This window comes from Panthera tigris, chromosome X, assembly GCF_018350195.1.
Source record: "Panthera tigris isolate Pti1 chromosome X, P.tigris_Pti1_mat1.1, whole genome shotgun sequence".
NCBI lineage: Eukaryota > Metazoa > Chordata > Mammalia > Carnivora > Felidae > Panthera > Panthera tigris.
In genome coordinates, this window is record NC_056677.1 from 40,924,790 (window position 1) to 40,946,482 (window position 21,693).

Consider the following 21,693-nt stretch of genomic DNA (forward strand, 5'->3'; position numbering starts at 1 on the left):
TTTGCGGTCACGATTCCTTTATAGCCTTAAAAACTGAAGACCTCTAAAGAGCTTTTGCTTATGTAGCCTCTCAGGATATTCCACCGCACACGCAAGAGAGAACAACAATGAAGTACTGTGAAAATAGTTTTGACTTTGTGAACCCCCTGAGAAGGTCTCCTGAACCAGCAGGAATCCTAGAACCACAGGTTGAGAATCTCTGGCCTGGTGCTTAAGAGCATAGCTGAGTTTGAACTACAGCTCAGCAGTTTACTACCTGGGGCAAAATGAATTAACGTTTCCAGTCCTCAGCTTGACCCATTGATGCCCATAGGGGACAGTGATATTTATCTGTTGCCTAACGCTACTATTTACCGTGCAATAAAGCACTTAAACAGGGCCAACTATCATTAGTTATCATTGCCATAATGCCAACAAATACACTGAGCCTGAGGCTGACTTGCCTTCAACACGTTTGTCTAGAGAATAAATCTAGTTCAGGCAGGGAAGCGGCCCTCAGGCCTGGGTGGTGACCTTTTTTTTTTTTTTTTGCATTAGGTGGCCCGCAGGCCTGGGTGGTGACCTTTCTTGCATTAGGTTTTGATGGGAAGAGTAGTGCAATGAAAGAAGGGCATTCTGGTCAGGATAAAAAAAAAACTCTCAGGGTAGGGGCCGCGGTCCCCAGCAGAGCACGGGACCGAGAAAGCCTGGAACCTTTGCGCCCCTAAGTACTCCCCAAAATGTCCTCGTTCATATCGGGGACCACTGCCTCCACCTTTCCACACAACCTTTTGCCCCGACTCAACATGGCGTTAGAATCCTACAAGACACCTTTGTCTTTATTAGTTCCCAACTGGAGGTTTTACCCCGCCTATTGGCCGCAGAGGTCACCGCCCACTCAGTCCCGATACCCGCCTAGCCACTCCACGCGTCCGAGCGCGGGGTCCCTTTCCAAGATGGCAGTAGACCCCCGGCTATTTGGGGGGCTCTGTTTCCGTTTCCGGGACCAGAATCCGGAAGTGGCAGTTGAGGGGCCTCTTCCTATCTCCAGCTGCGGTGGTTGGGAGAGGAGGGCGAACGGTGATGGCGGCGGTCGCAGCGAATGTAGCGGCTGCGGCCGAGGACCAAGAGCCACAACACGAAGCAGTGCCGGGCCTGGAGAGCCAGTGGCTCCAGATCGAGAATAAGGAGAGTGGGCGAGATCGTCCACTGCGGGCCGGGGAAAGCTGGTGAGGCAGGGCTGCAAGCGGAGCCTCCGCAGAAGGGACGGTGGGGGGCGTTGGCGGCGGTGGGGGACGTGGCGAATAATTGCCATGGGGGCGGGGAAGTGCCTGAGAGTGGATCGCCTTGTCTGGGAAAGAGGCGGGGCCTGCACGGTGGCGCCTGAGGCCTGAGAACAGGAGAGGGTTTGTTGTGGGGAGGCAGGGGAGGGGCCTGAGAGGAAACGGCCATGGGGGTGGAGCCGGGCCTGCGAGGTGGAACTCGGAACCTGGGAAGGGGGCGGTGTTGGCGGCGGGGGCCTGGGGGGGGTGTGTGGTCTCCGTGGCTTAAAGTAGCTTCTGGCGGCTGGGGCGGCCTGCGGTTTTTTGGCGGCGTCTGAGAGCTAGGCAGAGCGGGTGACGTCAGGCAGGAGAGCGGAATCCAAACCTTAGGGCTGTGGGCGGGGGGAAGAAAGTCGGAGCCTGCGCGGTGAGGGAGCTGGCGCCTGGGAACGAGGCTTGTGACGTGGGCCGAGGGGCGTGTCCTGAGGCCGAGGGAAGACTGCAGAGGGGAGGTGGTGCCTGTGAAGCAGAAAATGGCGCCTGCGAATGAGCAAAGTTTGTGACGCGGCGAGGTTTTTGCCTCTGGCCGAGGCCCTCTTCCCAGGACGGGAGAAAGTGCAGGTGATTGGCACGGGAGGGGCCTTCGATGTTACATTTGTTTTCTGTCTTAGTACTGTCTTGTTTTTGTAATCCGGAGAAATAGCTATTTAGAAAAATGTCTATGCGTATCTTGATAAATCGGTTTGTTTTACTGATTTCTTGGCTAACCAGTGCATGTAATGTACTGTTTCTGGGTTTAATTTCTTGCTCGCCGAGTTGCATCTCATTTGTTAAATTGTGAAATACGTAAGACCTAAAACGGTTGCAGAAAGCGTTTACGTAGCCCAGATTGATGGACATTCTGTAAAAGTAAACGGCCTGTGGTCCTAAAAAATTTCAAGGTCGTGAAAGACAAAGGATGAAGAACTGTTCCAGATTGAAGGAATTAATGGGATTTAAAGAGTCATGATAACTAAATGCAACGTGTGATCCTGGATTGGATCCCGGAGCAGAAAAAATAAATTACTCAGAAATCAGGGGATTTTTTCCCCATAAAATTAATTTTCTCTTTTTTACTGTAAAAGATGTTAATGGGAAAATTGGTGAAATTTGACTGAGGTTTGCAGATTAGCTATTAGTACTGATCATTTCTTGCTTTGGATGATTGTATTGTGGTTATGAAAGGGAGTATCTTTTTTTTTTTTTTTTAAGGGCATACGTATCGAAATATTTACGGATAATGAACCATCGTGTAAGCCGTTTACTCGCAAAGGCTGGGAAAAAACTAGTGTATGTAAAGATGTATTTAAAGAAACAATGATCGGGCAAATGGTGAAAATGTTACATTTGGGGAATCTGGATGAAGGACATATGGGAATTCTCTATAAAAACTGTTTTTGCATTTTTTTTCTCAAGTCTGTTTCAAAGTAAAAAAAAAATAGAGAATAATAAAACAAAAATTTGTGAATTCACTATTCAGATTAAGATTCAGACCGTTACCTTAAGAAATCCTGTGCCCTTCCCAGATGAAAATCCCCCTTCCTGTGCCACGGGAAACTGTTATCGTGAATTTTTAAATTTGTCAACGTTTTCCACTTCTGTATGCATTCCTAAATCGCATTTGTGGTCTAAGCTTTTATTTTAGGAGGATATATATGAAATCGTACTGGATGCGTACCTTGTGCCCTTCGCATCATATCAGGTGGTATATGGTATCCACATGACGTCATTGGTGACGTTAGCCTTGATCATTCGGTGAAGGTGGTATCTGCCTTGTTTGTTCGCTGTGAAGGAACTATTTTTCTCTTTCCGTACACAGTAATTCTTTTAAAAACCTATTTATGCCCATCTATTCCTCAAAAACGTTTCAGTAGCTTCCCCTCTCCTGCAGTGTAAATGCAGAAATTCTTACAGTGACTTGCAGTGAGGCTGGTCCCCAGCTCTGATTGCTTTTCTGATTTCGCTTCTGATTCCTGCCCCCCCCCACCCCCTCACTCTCTCCATCCGGCCATATTGGATATTCCTCAAACATCGCAAGCATGGTCACACCTGAGGGTTTTTCTAAGTGAGGTTTGCTCATTTTGCAGAGTTCTTTAATCACAGTGCTAGTGAATGTATATCCCTGTTGCTGGAGAGTACAGAGACAAGTTGAGATTCCCCAAATAGAGAAGACGAAATCTTTTTTTTTCTTAACCCTTACGCTATAGCTCTCCAGCAAGGAAAAGCCTCATTTCATCCTGAGAATAAACAATAACTGGAATGTTTTTTATAGTTCATTTGGATGTGTTCAGAAAGGCGTGGGGACTTTGGTTCCTGCTGCATCCTGCCTTTACAGCCTCCTTCTGACAGTACCCTTTAAATTCCACCCCCCCCCCCATGTGTGGGTTTCCTTTTGGGGTGTTGAAAATGTTTTGGAACTAGGTAGAGGTGTGGCTGGACAATAGTGTGTATGTACTAAATGCCACTGAACTGATCACTTGAAAATGGTTAATTTTATGTGGATTTTAAAAATTACATCCTGTCCATAAAAAAAAATTACCCCCCACCAAATGGTGGTTCAGTATTGAAGCCAGTTTATCTCTGCTATTGTGGCTGATATCATGAAGCATTTTTCCTTAACTCCATTTTTTAAATGTTTATCTACTTAGGTAAGAGCAAAGCATCTCAAAGTTCTTTAATGTGCCGTTCATTTTACAGAGATTTGCTGTAGTGGTCAGGAAATTTATGTGTAAAGCATTTCAAAGTCATGGACTAATCCCCAAATCCTATATCTAATACCATTATTAATATTTTGTGCCTTTTTGTCAGCTGGCAGATCTGGGCAAGGGCAATTAATTAATTTGGCTATCTGAACCGATTTGATTTCTCCATAGAAACTTATATTCTAAGAGTAAATTCAAATTTATGATAGTATAGCTTCCTTGGCAAATTCCAACCTTTCTTTTTGAGGACGAACCATCTGCAAACATAATTAAATCAGGGAGAGCTGAGAGAGTCTCTAGAAGGTCTGTGCAGGGTGTGGGTAGTCTAACAGTTAAGCAGGCAAGGAATGGGCTCTTTGTTCAGGTAAAGGAAGGAGTGTGGCTGGGTTGAGTGTTGCGGAATGGATAGTGATGTGTGGAGGGCAAGTAATAGTGTTCTGTTAGAGGTTAAGGACTTAGCCTAGAAATGTCGAGGGTTTTCTGTCAATGGACAAGTCTGCACCGCCCAAGGGGCCATTAAGTTTAATGAAGACCCTCGAACTAGATCAGTGCTTCTTCACACGTTTGGTTGGTGATTGCTGCTATAGCTCTTAAACAATGTGGCTGTGCCTTGACTTCTGGAGCTAATGAAAGACTGAAATAAACAATAGGCCTCTGGTAATTCCCTTTTCATTGAGTCCGTGCCTCTAGTACTTGTTCAGACTTTTCATGAACCAGGGGGAAAGGGTTTGTGCATTTACAATCCTGGAGTAGCGAATCTTTTGGTAGACAGTTACTGTACCAGTCTTTGTTGCTTGAACAGGAGGATGCTTTTTAGCTTGAAAAGTATGCAGTTATCAAAAGATATGTATATTAGCGGGCCTAACTATAATTAACATAATTATAAGCTAGGAAGATATATTTTTCGATTTGTCGTTTTTAAAAATACTCTTTGCTGAAGAGTACACTTATCATCATGAGCACTGAGTCGTATAGAATTGTTGAATCACCGTATTGTACACCTGAAACTTATATAATGCTGTATGTTAACTATACTAGAATTAAAATAACAAACTTAATAAAATTTAAAAAATACTAAGTTTGGAAAATGAAAGAACTTTTATGAAAATGTTAGGGTCATTGAAACTTGGAGAATTTTAATTAAACCTAATTATACCTGTTGTCATTCCTTTCATAGGGCAAAGGAGCAAATCTTTGTGTTGTGTCCCAGAGACAGTTTAGCCATAAAAGAACATTTTAACATTATTATTCTGAATTTGGCAAAGACAAATCAAGAATAGTTGTTAGAAAAGAAAAGATATAAATTGAAGTAAGGACAAAAAAAATACTTAGAGTCAACTTTGTAAAAACTGCAGTGATAAGTAACAAAGATTATTAGAAGCTTAACGTTTTTTTAAGTAAGGGATCTCTTCTAAAAATGAGCTAAAGTATTTTTTAAATGAGTTAAGAGAATGTCAGAATACACCAAGAGCTAATAATTTGGTGATACAAAAGGAACTTCTAATCTGGGCATAAAATAATGTCATTTTACAGGGGCGCCTGAGTGGCTCAGTCAGTTAAGCACCTGACTCTTGGTTTCGGCTCAGGTCATGATCTCACGGTTCATGAGTTTGAGCCCCGCATCGGACTCTGCGTTGCCATTGCAGAGCCTGCGTGGGAGTCTCTGCCCCTCCCCCCCAGGATAGATAAAATAAAAGTTTTAATTTAAAAAAATGTCATTTTACAGAAAAGGCCCAAATTCTAATTTTTCTCCTTTGGTATGTCATTCATGTAACAGCGTGTGGTTAAAGGATTAATTTATATGCCTTTATATACATCTATTTAGGCTTGCACAGACACATAAATAATAAACTTAGAACAACGTAGTATTACATTTTCCATCTGCATAAGAAAGCTTTTAATAAACAGGTAGGATATCCTCTCTTAATTTATATCCATATTTTTTTGAGAGCGAGCACAAGCAGGGGAGAGGGAGGGGGAGAGAGAGAATCTTAAGCAGGCTCCATGCTCAGGGCAAAGCCCGACTTTGGGTTCCATCTCACAACCCAGAGATTGCCACCTGAGCCGAAATCAAGAGTCTGACGCTTAACCGACGGAGCCACCCAGGCGTCCCTCTCTGTGTAATTATTGTATCTAGTGTAATTAACCTGTTAGGTAAATTGCTATCTTAACCAAAATGACTAATTTCCTTTTCTCCAGACGCGAGAAAACCAGAGGACAGAAAATACTGTTTCGTAACTAAATTTTTTCCCATAAGCATCTATTTCATAATCACTTCAAAAAATGTGAGGAAACACAAATACATGTGACTTTAGCAAGATGGGTTGTATTTCTAGATACTAGCAACAAGAAATTAGAGAATTGAAATTTCCAACACGTATAGCATCCTCCTGAATCCACTACCTAGGGGTGAATATAACATTGTGGGTGCCTTCCCATCAGACAGTGGCAACTCTGTCATGACTGCCATCTGGGCTGACAGATTATGAGGCATCCCAGTTTCAGAGATGTTAAACATTTGTAAAGTGTCCTTGAATTGAAGAAGCGAGATAGTCTTATTTTGTTAAAATTGGCATAAAGCTTCGGTCTTCTGTGAAACCTTTAGAAATCAAGGATGTTGTCAGGTATGGGGGTTTTGCTTACCACTGCAGAGTGATTTTTTTTAATAGAAGTACAGTTGGTACACAGTGTTATGTTAGTTTCAGGTGTATGCACAGAGCGATTTTAATGTTAATTCTCCTTAAAGAGCTCTTAAAGAACAGTCAAGGGGTGCCTCCCTTTGCATGGATCTTTTCCAAAGAAATTAACCTCATAGACCGTCTGTGGAGGCAGTGAAAGCCACGGGGGTTGGGGGGCGGCGGGTTTACAGGTATGAGTGGTGGAGGGGTAGGGCCAGTGATGGGGTATTCCAGAATAGCAGTGGGAGGTTTGTGGCATGAGCCACTGGGGCGGGGGTGGGGGGTGCACGTTCCTGGCATGAGTGAGATGTGCAGGTCTGTGGGGGTCGGTGTAGCAAAAACAGTGAAATCGCACAGAAATGTGTGCCTATTCGGGTGACTTGTGACCATTGCAAGGTTTTGGTAGCCCTCCATTTTCCCACCTCCCTCATCCTTTCATAAGCGCAGGAAAGTTGCCATTTTAAAGAATCCCGTGTATAGGGTTAAATTGCTGGAAAACGAATCAATACAGTGTTAGATGTTTTTCATCAATTTTGTAATATTTTAAAAAGTACCTATTTGAGACAGCCTTTTTAATGTGTCAAAAATCCCATAGCAGCGTGGGTTTGTGGGTGAGCGTGGGACCAGGGTTGTGTGTCAGTGTATGTAAGCTTTGAGGTCCAAGCCCTGGGGTCGGAACAGTTAACTGCTAAACATTCAGTTAGCATTTACTCTAGGTTGTCTTTTCCAGACTTGAGAATCGCTCATGACATTTTACACAGGCAGGCTTCAGCAGTCCTAAATGTTTATCATAGGTGTAGTGATATAACAGTTTCTCTTTTAAAAAGAGAGCTGGCCCAGCTGTACACTTGCCACAATTTTTAAAAAAGGACAAGCTAGTCACTGTAAGCTTAGAAATCTATTACAGGGGTGCCTGGGTGGCTCGGTCAGTTAAGTACCTGACTTTGGCTCAGGTCATGATCTTGCAGTTTGTGAGTTCAAGCCCCACTTCGGACTCTACTGTCAGTGCTGCGCCCACTTTGGATCCTCTCTTCCCCCCCCCTCTGCCCCTCCCCTGCTCGTGCACTCGCTCTCGCTCTCTCTCTCAAAAATAAATAAACGTTAAAACAAAGAAATCTATTATAAAGCCAAAATAAATCCTAAACACAAAAATGATGAAAAATGGTGATATGTAGTTTTTGAAGGAAAACCTGATTCTTTTAGCATTTTAGATTCTTCTTAATTTCTGAGCAGGTTTCCAGAATTTAGTGATTATTTCTTATCCTCTATTTATCTGTCCTTTACAAACACTCCACACTTAATGAATGGCTAAAGCCTTATAAAATTAGCTGTAAATAACATAATATTCAGCCTAATTATTCTATAATAAAACCTCATATTTCCTGGCACTGAGTATGGATTTGTGGTTTGTTTTGGGTTTTGCCCTTTTCTGTTTTTTTTTTAATTAATTAATTAATTTATTTATTTATTTTTGCCCTTTTCTGTTTTTAATGGAATCTTTTAGTATCCTAAGCAGGTAGGTAATCTGTCCAAATCTGGGTTTCACTGAATAAATTTTGCTTCTAATTATTTTTATATGATGGTGAAACTTTGATCTTTCATGTTGAATTCTGGGAGGAATTTCCTTTTTCTGTTGAGATAGAATCAACACATGACGTATCAGTTGTAGGTGTACGTGAAACTTGGCATCTTGACTTCCGATGTGTTGATCTTTCTGGTCTAATATCCATGGGACCTGGTACCGCTAAGCCCGGGTAAACGTGCATCACTCGTGTTCCATGTCTTGTGCAGGTTCCTCGTGGAGCAGCACTGGTACAAGCAGTGGGAAGTGTATGTGCAGGGAGGAGACAAGGACTCCACCGCCTTCCCTGGCTGCATCAATAATGCTGACCTCTTTGAAGGTACCAGGCCCCTCCCTCCTCCCTCCCCCCTCCCCCCTGCAGCCCAGCCCTGGGCTGGGAAACAAGTTTCTTGTCCCCTCTGTCCCTGCCAATAATCAGAAAACTCTCCGTCCGAGGGACGTCACTGGTGAGATGGCCAGAGTGACTTACCACTTTCCTTCCCTGATTCTTCCTTTGCCGCCTCCCCCTGACACCCCGCCCCCTGCAGACCAGGTAAACTGGCGCCTCAAGAGGGGACTAGTGGAAAGTGAGGACTATGTGCTGCTCCCAGCGGCTGCTTGGCATTGCCTGGTCAACTGGTATGGTCTAGAGCATGGCCAGCCCCCCATTGAACGCAAGGTACGGCGGATGGGGAGGTGCTCAGGGGAGATTCTTGGGGGTCAGGGTAGGAGAAAGTCCTTGTAGACCCAAGAGGGGTCTAGACCCGTGTGTGTGTGTGTGTGTGTGTGTGTGTGTGTGTGTGTGTGTGTGCGTGTCTGCGCGTGTGCGCGCGCACGCACTGTGTGGACACACTTTGTCTGCACTCCTCTGCCCTCAGGTATCTCAGTGTGTCCCAAGCGTGCACTCGTCTGTTGGGCGCGCTCCTCCCATCTCTGAGGTCACCGTGCCTGTGTCTGTGTGTGTGTGCTGTGTGGGGACACCTGTGTCTGCACCTTTCCACCTTCCAGGTCGTGGAGCTGCTCGGCGTCCAGAAGATCGAGGTGTATCCAGTAGAACTGCTGCTTGTCCGGCACAGTGATATGGACACACCTTACACGGCTCAATTCAGCCATACAGATTCCGTTGGTGAGTCTGAGGGCTGCGGCGTGAGTGGGCGTGCCCACAGGTCAGGGATCTAAGAATGTGTGGGGTTTGGCTGTGACAGACTGAGAAGGCATTGGTCAGACTTCGGAGGACCAAGAAGGTATCCGTCAAGTTGGGCAGAGGCCCTGAGCGAGTGCCCTGGAGTCCTCAGGGTATGCGAGCCGCGTCCCAGTGACTTAGATGGTACGCCAGATGATACTGGCTGGGGGTCTCAAGTCCTGAGTGTGGATCAGTCATTTGGAGACCCCTCGAGGACACAAGGTATTGACCGAGTGTGCAGGGTCTGTGAGGAGGAGTCAGGGTGTGATGCTGAGATGGGTCATTCGGGGTTCCAGGAAGACCTCGAACGTGCTCCATTACCCTCCACAGACCTAGTTTTGCGCACCGCCCGAGAGCAATTTCTGGTGAATCCCCAGGAAGAGACAAGGCTGTGGATCAAGAACGCGGAGGGCTCTTTTGAGAGGTTGTGCAACACCCGCGTCACACTGCTCGAGGCTGCCCTTCAGACTGGGCAGGTAAGGGTGGGGAGGGCCTTTCTGCTCACCGGCAGTGCTCGGGTTGGGGCAAGTGAGGGCTCGGTGCCCGCAGGCCCTCCGTGAAGGCCTGTCCTGCTTTTCTTTCTCTTTCTCAACCCAGTTGATCATCATGGAGACCCGAAACAAGGACGGCACTTGGCCCAGTGCCCAGCAACAGGCTGTGTAAGCCCAGCGGGGGGTCTGGCCCGGGGTGGGGTCCCACGGCAGGTAGAATGGCTGAGCTCATGAGCCCATTTCACCTGCACGTCATTGGCCCTTGGCTGATAAGAGATTCTCACCCACCCCAGGAGCACTGCATCGGAGGAGGATGAAGAATTCCAGGGCCAGCCAGGCATCTGTGGTCTCACCAACCTGGGCAACACGTGCTTCATGAACTCGGCCCTGCAGGTTGGGCGATTAGGCCTGTGTCTGGCAGAGCCACAGGGGTGGGCTGCAAGTGACCAGGATTTGGCGGGGGGGGGGGGGGGGGGGAGGCTGCAGGGCAATGGGTCAGGTTGCAAGCTGGGGCCCCACAAGTCTGACTTGACGTGCCCACAGCCCTCCCCCAAGCATTAGTACCCTTTCCCTCCGCTGGCCCCTACTTTGCTGGATCTTCCCTCCTTTGTCGCCATATTCTTCCCTTTTGAAATGCTGCTACCTTCTCTTCCCCACCTCCCTGGCCCTTCTCTCTCCTTCCTCCTCTCTTCCTTCTCTCTGTCTCCACCGTGGTCACTCCTCCCTCCTTTTCTCTGCCTCTTTCTCCCGGGCCCTGTGTCCTACAGTGCCTCAGCAACGTGCCGCAGCTCACCGACTACTTCCTCAAAAACCGCTACCTGGAGGAACTCAACTTCTGCAACCCACTGGGCATGAAGGGGGAGATCGCAGAGGCCTACGCAGACCTGGTGAAGCAGGCCTGGTCCGGCCACCACCGGTCCATCGTGCCCCATGTGTTCAAGGTATGACTCGGCCCCAGGCTGCCCCTGCCCGCCCCCCCAACCCCCGCTCCTGACTCCCTCTCGCTCTGACGGCCCTGCCCCATCTTCTCAGACCAAGGTCGGCCACTTCGCGTCCCAGTTTCTGGGCTACCAGCAGCATGACTCACAGGAGCTGCTGTCATTCCTCCTGGATGGGCTGCATGAGGACCTCAATCGTGTCAAGAAGAAGGAATATGTGGAGCTGTGCGACGCGGCTGGCCGGCCAGATCAGGTAGGCAGTCGTCAGAGACCCCCATCCTGAGAGCCCCGTTAAAACCTCCAGGGCCTCTGCTTCAGGGATTCTCTGGCCTCCCTGGGGTATCCCACCCCCCCCCCCCGACCTCCTCTCCAAGCCCATTCCCAGCCTTGGCTCCAGCCCAGAGTTAAATAAGCCTATATAAGCCGCAGCCTGACTGGGCACAGCCTCCAGATAGCTCTAGCTGTAACTCTGTCTCTGGACTTCGCCATGGCGCTAACCTTGACCTCACCCACATGCACATCCACCCCAAACTATGGTTTCCCCTGCCCCGGGCAAACCTTGCCACCCTCCATGACACTGTCAACAGGAGGTGGCTCAGGAGGCCTGGCAGAACCACAAACGGCGGAACGATTCTGTGATTGTGGACACCTTCCACGGTCTCTTCAAGTCCACGCTGGTGTGCCCCGATTGTGGCAATGTGTCTGTGACCTTCGACCCCTTCTGCTACCTCAGTGTCCCTCTGCCTGTCAGCCACAAGAGGGTCATGGAGGTCTTCTTTGTCTCCATGGACCCTCGCCGCAAGCCAGAGCAGGTACGGGGTAATGGTGATGCGGGGACATAACGGGCCGAGTAGCCAGTTTGTTTGATGACCCCGCCACACCTTGACGCTGCCCTCACTAACTCCCCACACGCCTTTCTGCTCTTTTGTGGGTACCGTTTCTCGGTACCGTTTCTCCCTCAGCATCGGCTCGTGGTCCCCAAGAAAGGCAAGATCTCGGATCTGTGTGTGGCTCTGGCCAAACACACCGGCGTGTCGCCAGAAAGGGTGAGGCTCTGCAGGCGCAGGGAGGGTGGGATTTAGGGGCAGGGAGGTGAGGGCCTGGGATGACCTTGTCGGCTGCCCGGCCTCCTGTCTGCATTTCCATTCCCAGATGATGGTGGCCGATGTCTTCAGTCACCGTTTCTATAAGATCTACCAGCTGGAGGAGTCTCTGAGCAGCATCTTGGACCGAGATGATATTTTCATGTGAGTGAGGGCACCAGGGGAGCTAGGGGTTCCCCAGGAATCTCCTCTTTAACCAACTTCCCTGTCCCCCATTGGCCTGACTTGCAGGGCACCTGCCTTGTGCAGGGCTTTGGCCACGTGCCTTAGCAGGCCGGGAGGCTTGGGCCGTCAGCAGGGTGAACGACAGGTCCTTATCCGGGTTGTTCTTGGGTATTTTCTTCCTTGTGATGTGATGGAGGTTCCTGTTTCTTCTTTATTCTGTGTTCTGTTCAGCAGTCACTGAGTAGTACCTCACGCTTGGTCTGCGTTTCTTACACTGCAGTCACATTGCGGTCCTCGGAAGCCACAAGCGATGCTTGAAACAGGGAGCACCTAAGACACTTTCTGAGCATAAGAGCACTCAGAACAAATCTGAAATCTCTGGGTCACTGAAAGAGAAAGGGGGTCATGAGTAGAAAAGGTGTTTTTTAACCAAAGAGTGTTTGCCAACAAAAGAAAACGATTTTAGATCCCTTTGTTGCTAAAATTTTGTTAGTCTCCTCAGCACTTTCATAACGCCAGAGTGCTTTATGAACCGTCTCACCAACAAAGTGCTGTGTCATCTAACAGTTTGTAAAGCACAAAACACTGGGTGGCTCTTTAAAAGAAATATTTTCAGGCTATTAGGGGTGAGTGGTGGGAGCACGTGGGGCAGAGTCCCCAGGCCCCTCTTTTTTTTTTTTTAATGTTTATTTTTGAGAGAGAGCGAGCACACATGAATGCAGAGGAGGGGCAGAGAGCGAGGGAGACACAGAAGCTGAAACAGGCTCCAGGCTCCAAGCTGTCAGCCCAGAGCCCACCGCAGGGCTCGAACCCATGAACCGTGAGGTCATGACCTGGGCTGAAGTCAGACGCTCAACCACCTGAGCCACCCAGGCACCCCCACGGGCCCCTCTTGAGTGTCCTGATCAGGTGTGGCCTCATGTTCACCCCCCCCACAGATACGAGGTGTCGGGCAGGTCTGCTATTGGTGACAACTCGAGAGAGGACGTGGTGCTCCCCATCTACCTGCGGGAGCGCACGCCAGCCCGGGATTACAACAACTCCTACTACGGCCTGATGCTCTTCGGGCACCCGCTCCTGGTGTCGGTGCCCCGTGACCGGCTCTCTTGGGACGCCCTGTATCACATCCTGCTGTACCGCCTCTCGTGAGTCTGCCTTTTGGGGGGCAGGGGGAAGGTGGGTCTGAACTCAGAACCGGGTGTCGAGCTGTTCAGAGTTGCCACCCCTTGCCACTTGCAGGAGACAGCTAAGTTTAACATGGCCAGAGAGCAACTCTTAGGTTTTTTTTCTTTTCCTCTTCGTCTAAACTTCTGGCTCTGCCACAGTCTTTCCTGGGTGTTGGAGATAACGGGGGTCAACAAAATGGACAAAATACACACAATTTTGGTACTTCATTACTCTCTCCTTGGAGAGGCGTGGTGATTTGTGTCCTCACTGGTGGATTGCCATTGTGCCTAAAATCTAGAGTCCTTAGGCAGGCAACCACCTTGTCGAGCCGCCTCTTCGGGCGTTTCTGTATCCTCTCCTGAGCCCATCTGGGCTCACCACGAACAACTGCTTGTGTGTGGGCCTGCCGGTGGTTTCCCATCATAAGCGAAGTGGAATCCTGGGCCCTGGCTGGCCTGCCTTCGTGCCCTTCCTCCAGAGTCTCCTCTGCTCTCTTGGCAGGCGCTACGTGACCAGACCCAGCTCGGATGACGAAGACGACGGGGACGAGAAAGGTGAGGAAGAGGCAGGAGAGAGCATCGACAAGGATGAGGGTCTGTACAAGCCGGGCACGAGGGAGGGTCAGCGGCTGGGGGGTCTGGGGTATTTCCGTCTGGATGCGCCTTACTGCTCCGGCACCCCGGCTCACACGGACCCGTCTGCTGCCCTACCCCGTCCTGGCAGATATGGAGGACAAGGACAGCATCCCCAAGCCCGGACGTGTGGCTGGGGGCAGCTCCCAGGATTCCGGGCCGGAGCAGGCAGGGCCTAGCTCTGGAGTGGCAGGCGGGAGCCGCGCCCCTGTGGACAACTCCCCTGGACCATCTCACTGGCCCCAGAGGGCACGGCGCAAGCACCTGTTCACCCTGCAGACGGTGAACTCCAACGGGACCAGCGACCGCTCAACCTTCAACGAGGATACCCATGGTGTCTCCTTCAGCTGTGAGCCAGGGTGGGGGATGCGGGAGGGGGTTTCCTTGGCAGCAGGGCCCATGACCACCTCCCCTCGCCCCCAGCCCAGCCGTACATCGCCATCGACTGGGAGCCAGAGATGAAGAAGCGTTACTATGACGAGGTGGAGGCTGAGGTAAACGAGATCCCGGGGGTGGGAGGGGCCACTTTCCGCTTGTGCCCCCGCAGCCCTTCACACCCACGCCTCCCCCCCCCCAAATTCCTCCAAGTCGTGACCACAGAGCTCCCAGGGCCTCAGAGTCCATGCCCTTAGCCACGGGCACGTGTCTTCCACCTCCCGTCCCCTTCACCTGTCACCCGCTCCCCTGGCCCAGGGCTACGTGAAGCACGACTGCGTGGGGTACGTGCTGAAGAAGGCGCCGGTGCGGCTGCAGGAGTGCATTGAGCTGTTCACCACCGTGGAGACTCTGGAGAAGGAAAACCCCTGGTGAGCGGCCAGAACGGGGCCTCTGGGGACGTAGTGGGGGGGTGTGACCTGCCCAGATGCCTCCTACCTGTAAATGTTCATCCTTCGCCCCTCACTCAGGCCCTCCTGCCACTCTGACCCCCAATACCCAGGCTTAGTCGCACGTCAGAGCCTTTGCCTGGCTGTTCCTTCTCCCGGGAGGGAATGCTCTCCCCCCCAGTTATAGCTGCGGGACCTGACCCCTTCACTTTGCTCAGGTCTCTGACCAAATGTCAGTTCATCAGAGATCTCTTACTACCCTGTTAGGAGCCAGGCCCCCCAGCCCGTGCCTCCGCCCCCCACCCCGCTCCCTCCCCACTCTGTTTCTGCCTAGGCCAGCATCACTTTCTTTGCGGTTCCATAACACCACCTGACGTCATATCCTAGATCCCCTTTTGTGTCATGATTTGTCTTCTCCGTTGGAGTAGACCCTCGAGAATGAAGACTTCTGATCTTAAGTTTGTGCTGTGTGTCTGTTCTCACGATCATAATGGTGTGGGGGGTGCAGGAGGCACTCAGTAGATCCTTAGAGAATAAGCAAACAAAACATAAAGGGACAACCAAAAAGATGAAGCCAGTCTCAAACATTAGAGCGGCATCTCCGTGGAGCAGGAAGGGAACAGAAATACAAAGTAGCGGCCAAAGGACTCAGCAGCAGGCTGTCAGCAGACACCTGGCGAGTGAGCGAATGGGTGACTCGGAGAAGTTAGAGGGACACAGGCTCTAGAATGAGACGAACGTCCCACGGACCAGAAACCAAACAAAAGCGCACAGTAGCGTAAGAGCCCGACAGTACTTGACGAATGACAGGATTGTAAGATGTGAAGAGGGCACGCTAGAGTGACGGGCGGGCGGGAAGGAAGGGCTGGGCAACATCTCTGTGGACCAGACGTGGCCCGTGGGGGCCACGCGGTGCAAAAAGAGTATGCAGTAGGTGCTCATTAAGCATGTGTGTGTGTGCGCACGCATGTGCCTACTCGTGCTCTTGTGTTTGTAGGTACTGTCCCACCTGCAAGCAGCACCAGCTGGCCACCAAGAAGCTGGACCTGTGGATGCTGCCTGAGACTCTCATTATCCACCTGAAGCGTTTCTCTTACACCAAGTTCTCCCGCGAGAAGCTGGATACCCTTGTGGAGTTTCCCATCCGGTCTGGGCTGGGGCCTTGGCCTGGGCAGGAAGGCTTAGGGGGGAGGCACAGGGAGAGGGGAAGAGGCGTTCTGGGAGTGACCTTGTCCTCCCCCACAGGGACCTGGACTTCTCCGAGTTTGTCATCAAGCCACAGAACGAGTCGGCTCCGGAGCTGTACAAATACGATCTCATCGCGGTTTCCAACCATTACGGGGGCCTGCGTGACGGACACTGTATGTGCGGGGCTGTGGCAGGGCTTGCCCGGGGTCGGGGGGCAGGATGTCCTCAGCGTGCGACTAAGATAAGTGAGCAGGGGTGGGCGGTGGACCCGGGAAGCTCTTCGGGGAGGCAGGGCAGGTGCGGACGGCGCCCCTCTCTTACAGACACGACGTTTGCCTGCAACAAGGACAGCGGCCAGTGGCACTACTTCGACGACAACAGCGTGTCGCCCGTAACCGAGAATCAGATCGAGGTGTGCCCTCCCTCCCTCCTCGCTCCTCCCTCCCCCCCCCCCACCGCGCCCCAGGTCCGTGCCGACGCCTGTCCTCTCCCCGCAGTCCAAGGCAGCCTATGTCCTCTTCTACCAACGCCAGGATGTGGCACGTCGCCAGCAGCCCCAGCCCGGCTTACGTGACTCCCCAGCGTCCCCTGCCTGCGGTTCCCCACCCAACTCTGAGTTCATGGATGTAAACTGAGGGGCCCCCGGCCCCGCCACAGGGAAGGAAGCCATCTCTGCTCTCTTCCTTCCCGCCCCCGCCCCCCAGCCCCGTGTTAGGTGCCCCGTGCCAGGTGTCGCAGGCTTTAGTCGTGGCTGCTGTTCTCCTGTGCCGCTATATTGCTCTCTCCCGGGGAAGAAGAGGTGGTGTCTCGCCCCGGCCGTGTGTCCCCCGCCTGTGTTTGCCCCTTAGAGCAGTAACCTTCCCTTCTATTCTCTATTTATGGTTGTCCCCTTTCCTCCGTCCTCCACCTGGGGTGTTTCGAGGGGGTGGTGGTGGGGTGCACCTGAACACAGAGTGTATTTTCTTATCGAGACCCTGTACCTTCCGCTGTGTATATATAAAGTGCCAGTGTGTTCCGTGACAATGTGCTTTTTTTGCTGCGTACCAAGTGCCAGCCGGGTGTCTGTGTGCTGACGCGTGCTCGCTGGGTGCGGGGGGTGTGACGAGTGATGCTCTGACTGCGTGTCGCGCAACGACTTTGGGGGAGTTTCCGGCACCATCTGGACGCCACGCACGATTCCCAGCACCAGCCGCACGCCCAGTGTTTCCCAGGGCGTTTCACACACTGACTCGCAGTCCTCACGCCGGTCTCGGGGTGGGCGGGGCTTGTCGTCTCCGGTTTCAGATGGGGAAACTGAGGCACAGCTTGAGTCATCGTTCAGGCTGTCAGGAATTGGCACGCGTGGTTAGTCACGCTGGTGTTGGTCCCTGGAGGGGGGCGTTTGACCTCTCTGGACGCGAGACCGACATCTCTGGACGCAGCCCGCCCCACGGCCGATGTGGGAAAGGCGCGCCTAGAACACACGGGCATCCGTGTGGGCCAGTGTGTGCTTTCTGGACACAAAGATACTGACCAGACCACAGACCCCCCCCCCCCCAGCAGTGTCTTCCGAGAACCACAGAGGTGGCACACTTGACCCAGATCAGCTAACCCAGCAGGACAACCGTGCCTTGTCTCTGTTGTCCCTCCACTCAGCCTCCCCGCTCCCTGCACCCCACCATGACCGCAGCTCCCCCACCAGGCAGGGGCCCTCCGGCTGCACCCAAAGAGGGAAGTGGAACACCGTGCCCCAGAATGGGAGCAGCATGGCGTGTCTGGGGGACAGACACCACTTAAACACGGGATGCCCCCCACCTGACCCCCCCACTCAGGCGCCCGCCATCTCCTCTAAGAACTGGCTCCTCTAAGGAGCAGCTGTGGACTGGGCTGTGGGGTGGGGCGGTGTGGACGGATGTGTGGTATGTGGACTTAAACAAAAGCCCCAAGCCCTTCACACCAAGGGAGGGACCTGCACGGTGGCGCTCAATGGACCATTCCCACAGTAACCGCCTCAACACCCGCCCTGGCAAGGGTCGCTCGGCATTACCACCCGCAGACCTCCCAGTTGCGCTGTCGACACCGGTGAGAATCAAGGTAGTCGCTGTGAGAAACCGGACTCGACCTGACTTAGGCAAAAACAACTAGTTCTGGGTACGACCGGATCCGGGAACTCAAAAATGTTGTCATTTAATCCTCACGGACACCATGTGATTTGAACACTATGACCCCGTTTTGCAGATGAGGAAGCAGGCATAAAGACCTAGCTCAGAATGGGCTTTCCGTACCGGAAGACGTCCTTACCTATGCATAATCAGTCCCGGACAAAGCCGTCCTAAAGTGAATCCGTTTCAAATAATTTCCCAGATTTAACCAAAAATGTCTTGAAATGACACCATGCATAAGAATCAGGAAGAAGTGAGGGGCGCCTGGGTGGCTCAGGCGGTTGGGCATCCAACAGTCGATTCTGGCTCCGGTTCTTATCTCATGGTTTTGTGGGTTCGAGCCCCATGTTGGGCTCTGCGCTGACCCTGCAGAGTCTGCTTGGGATTCTCTGTCTCTCTCTGTCTGCCCCACCCCTGCTTATGCTCTCTCTCTCTCTCTCTCAAAATAAGTAAAATTTAAAAAATTATTTTAAAGAAAAGGAATCAGGAGAAGTGAGAGACAACAGACAGTTTCACAGAGATGCCTCGCATCAAGAATTCTCAGGGGTCAGGGGCGCCTGGGTGGCTCAGTCGGTTGAGCGTCCGACTTCAGCTCAGGTCATGATCTCATGGTCTGTGAGTTCAAGCCCCGAGTCGGGCTCTGTGCTAACAGCTCGGAGCCTGGAGCCTGCTTCCGATTCTATGTCTCCCACTTTCTCTGCCCCTCCCCTGATCATGCTCTGTCTCTCTCTGTCTCAAAAATAAACATTAAAAAAATTTTTTTTTGATAAAAAAAAAGAATTCTCAGGGGTCAATGTAAAACTGTTGTGCATACTCTGGTCATGGAAATAAAGATGATTACAAGTGAACAAGAAATGTGAACATTTTAAAAATGAAAACGAGTTGAAAAAGAACCAGGTAGAAGTGATAGGCCTGAAATAGATAATAACTAAATTTAAGAAACGAGTGGATGAGTTGAACAACACATTACATGTAGCCGAGGAGGGAATTGGTGAATTGGATAGAGTTTAAAACAGGGGCTCCTGGCTGGCTCAGTTGGTAGAGCATGTGACTCTTGATGCTGGGGTTGTGGGTTCAAGCCCCACGATGGGCATAGAGCTTAAATAAATAGAACATATAACGGATAGAAGTTAAAGTGTCCCTGGAATCCTCTGTTTTCCAGAGCTCTGACATGGTTTGTTCTGTCAATCCTGCTTGGGGTATGTGTGTGTGTGTGTGTGTGTGTGTGTGTGTGTTGATGTATATGGTTTATAGTATACATGTTTAACATAGCAAAGTCTACCCTCAAGTGATGGATCCCACTTCGCATTTAATATAAGAACTTTTCCATAGTGTGTCCATTTCTCCCTGCTCAGCCTTTATGTTGTTACCACGCATTTTACTTTTGCATATGTTATACACCCCAAGATGCCTTGTTTTTTTTCCTTTAAGCAGTCGGTTGCCTTCAAGAGATTTAAATAGGGGTGCCTGGCTGGCTCAGCCGGTAGAGCATGCGACTCTTAATCTCAGGGTTGTGAGTTCAAGTCCCACGTTGGGCATGGAGCCTACTTAAAATTGAAAACAAAAAAGAGATTTAAATAGTAAGAAAAGGAGTTGAATATATTTGCCATGCCATACTTACCGTAGTTACCATTTCCAGTGCTTTTCATTCCTTTCTGACGGTCCTGATTTCCATCTGGTGTCACTTGTCACTTGTCACTTACTTGCCTTCTGCCCGAAGGACATCCTTTAAATTTTCTTTTTGGTTTTTAATGCTTATTCGTTTATTTTAAGAGAGAGAGAGAGAGAGAGCAGGGGAGGAGCAGAAAGAGACAGGGAGAGAGAGAGAATCCCAAGCAGGTTCCACACTGTCAGCGCAGAGCCTGATGCAGGGCTTGATGTCACAAACCGTGACATCATGACCTGAGCCGAAATCAAGAGTGAGACGCTCACCTAACCGACTGAGCCACCCAGGCGCCCCTCACCTTATTTTTTGAAACAGGTTTTCATGGGTATAGAATTCTAGGTACAGTTTCTAGTTCTTTCAGTACTTTAAAGACCTTACTCCGCTGTCTGCCGTTACTCGGCTGCTGCCGTCCTTTTCCTTGTGCCTGTGTACCTAGCATGTCCTTTTTTTCCCTGGCTGCTTTGAAGATTTTCTCTTTAGCCCTGGTTTGGAGCAGTTTGATTATGATGGGCCTTGGCGTAGTTTCTTCACGTTTCTTGTGTTTGGGTTTCTTTGAGATCCTTGGATCTCTGGATTTCTAGTGCCTGTCAAATCTGGAAACATTTTGGCCAGTATTTCTTCAAATGTTTTTTTCTGAAGTTCCCCTCTCTCTTCTCCTTCACTGATGCAATTTTCATTAAAAAAATTTTTTAATGTTTGTTTATTTTTGAGAGAGAGACAGAGCATAAGTGGGGGAAGGGCAGAGAGGGAGGGAGACACAGAAGCTGAAGCAGGCTCCAGGCTCTGAGGTGTCAGCACTGAGCCCGACACGGGGCTCGAACTCATGAACCCTGAGATCATGACCTGAGCCGAAGTTGGATGCTTTTTTCTTTCCCTTTTTCATATAGAAAATCTTATGTATGTATGTATGTATGTAACCTCTCTGCCTGATGTGGGGCTTGAACTCATGACCCTAAGATCAAGAGTTGCGTGCTCTACCCACTGAGCCAGCCAGGCACACCCATGTGTCTCATTTTCAGTGGTTTCTATTGCTGTGCCTTCGAGGTGATTAATATTTTCTTCTGCAATGCCTAATGTGCTGTTAATCCCATCTTAGTGTATTTTTCTCTTTTTTTAATTGTTAACGTTTATTTTATTTTTGAGAGAGAGAGAGAGAGAGAGAGAGAGAGAACACGAGCAGGGAAGGGGCAGAGAGAGAGGGAGACACAGAATCTGAAACAGGCTCCAGGCTCTGAGCTGTCAGCACAGAGCCCGATGCGGGGCTCGAACTCACAACCGGTGAGCTCATGACCTGAGCCAAAGTCGGACGCTTAACCGACTGAGCCACCCAGGCGCCCCGATTTTTCCACCAGGGCATTGTACCTGCTCAGTTTGGGTCTCTTTTATATCCTCAGTGTATCTGTTTAACTTTTTGAACATATGACTACAGTCATACTAATAACCATTAATGACTTTCTCTGCTGATTTATCAGGGCCAGTTCTAAGTCGGTTTTGATTAGTTGAGGATTGTCCTTATAATGGGTCTTTCCCTGCAAAGACATTTCTGGTAATCTTTGGTTGGATCGTAGGCATTGTGAATTTTATCTCACTAGTTGCTGGATATTTTCATCTTCCTTTAAATATCCTGCAGCTTTGTTCTGGAATGCATCTGATTTTCTTAGTCTCACGTCTTGCTTTTATGGCCTCTTATGCAGTTCCAAAGACGTGTTTGTTCTAGACGTGTTTGTTCCATTCCCCGCCACTGAGTCCTCTAGCCCATGACCTGTGCGTTATGAGTGTTTCCAGCCTTGCTGGTTGGATTAGCCACTGTTCCCCACCCTGGGTGAATGCCAGGCACTGTTCCCTCTAATAACCCTTTTGGATGGCCCCTTCCCCCATCTCGGGCAGTTTCCACACACACACGTGCTCTGACTGATACTTCGCTGACTGTTCGAAGAGAACCCTCCTCTCTGCTACTCTGGCCTATGGACTCTA

At 50.2% G+C, this 21,693-nt stretch overlaps 1 protein-coding gene and 1 non-coding gene across 4 annotated transcripts; both read left to right on the forward strand.

The window, feature by feature from the left end:
* The first annotated feature begins 896 nt into the window (after nucleotides 1–896).
* USP11 (ubiquitin specific peptidase 11) lies at nucleotides 897–16,932 on the forward strand. Of its 3 annotated transcripts, none has more exons than XM_042974414.1 (21): nucleotides 900–1,208; nucleotides 8,452–8,561; nucleotides 8,770–8,900; nucleotides 9,230–9,347; nucleotides 9,735–9,880; nucleotides 10,002–10,063; nucleotides 10,189–10,288; nucleotides 10,663–10,836; nucleotides 10,928–11,086; nucleotides 11,421–11,645; nucleotides 11,796–11,879; nucleotides 11,986–12,080; nucleotides 13,040–13,246; nucleotides 13,770–13,822; nucleotides 13,992–14,249; nucleotides 14,324–14,394; nucleotides 14,594–14,706; nucleotides 15,722–15,871; nucleotides 15,970–16,085; nucleotides 16,236–16,324; nucleotides 16,410–16,932. In XM_042974414.1, exons 1-21 carry the CDS (start codon nucleotides 1,063–1,065, stop codon nucleotides 16,545–16,547), a joined length of 2,745 nt encoding a protein of 914 aa, XP_042830348.1. In that variant the 5' UTR covers nucleotides 900–1,062; the 3' UTR covers nucleotides 16,548–16,932. The 3 variants fall into 3 exon arrangements, with proteins under 3 accessions (XP_042830350.1, XP_042830348.1, XP_042830349.1); XM_042974415.1 differs by having other exon boundaries at nucleotides 901–1,208; nucleotides 13,992–14,234; XM_042974416.1 differs by lacking the exons at nucleotides 15,722–15,871; nucleotides 15,970–16,085; nucleotides 16,236–16,324; nucleotides 16,410–16,932 and adding an exon at nucleotides 15,059–15,714 and having other exon boundaries at nucleotides 897–1,208.
* A 2,586-nt stretch (nucleotides 16,933–19,518) lies between these two features.
* Nucleotides 19,519–19,591, forward strand: TRNAK-CUU. Its single transcript has one exon. It is a non-coding gene; the product is annotated as a tRNA-Lys (tRNA).
* The last annotated feature ends 2,102 nt before the right edge of the window (nucleotides 19,592–21,693 follow it).

Bases quoted from the DNA above. Each gene is read 5' to 3' on its own strand.
- USP11 (XM_042974414.1), top strand. From the start codon at position 1,063: ATGGCGGCGGTCGCAGCGAATGTAGCGGCTGCGGCCGAGGACCAAGAG. The intron at 9,881-10,001 runs GTAAGGGTGGGG...TTCTCAACCCAG, and splicing joins CTGCCCTTCAGACTGGGCAG to TTGATCATCATGGAGACCCG. The intron at 11,646-11,795 runs GTACGGGGTAAT...TTTCTCCCTCAG, and splicing joins CTCGCCGCAAGCCAGAGCAG to CATCGGCTCGTGGTCCCCAA.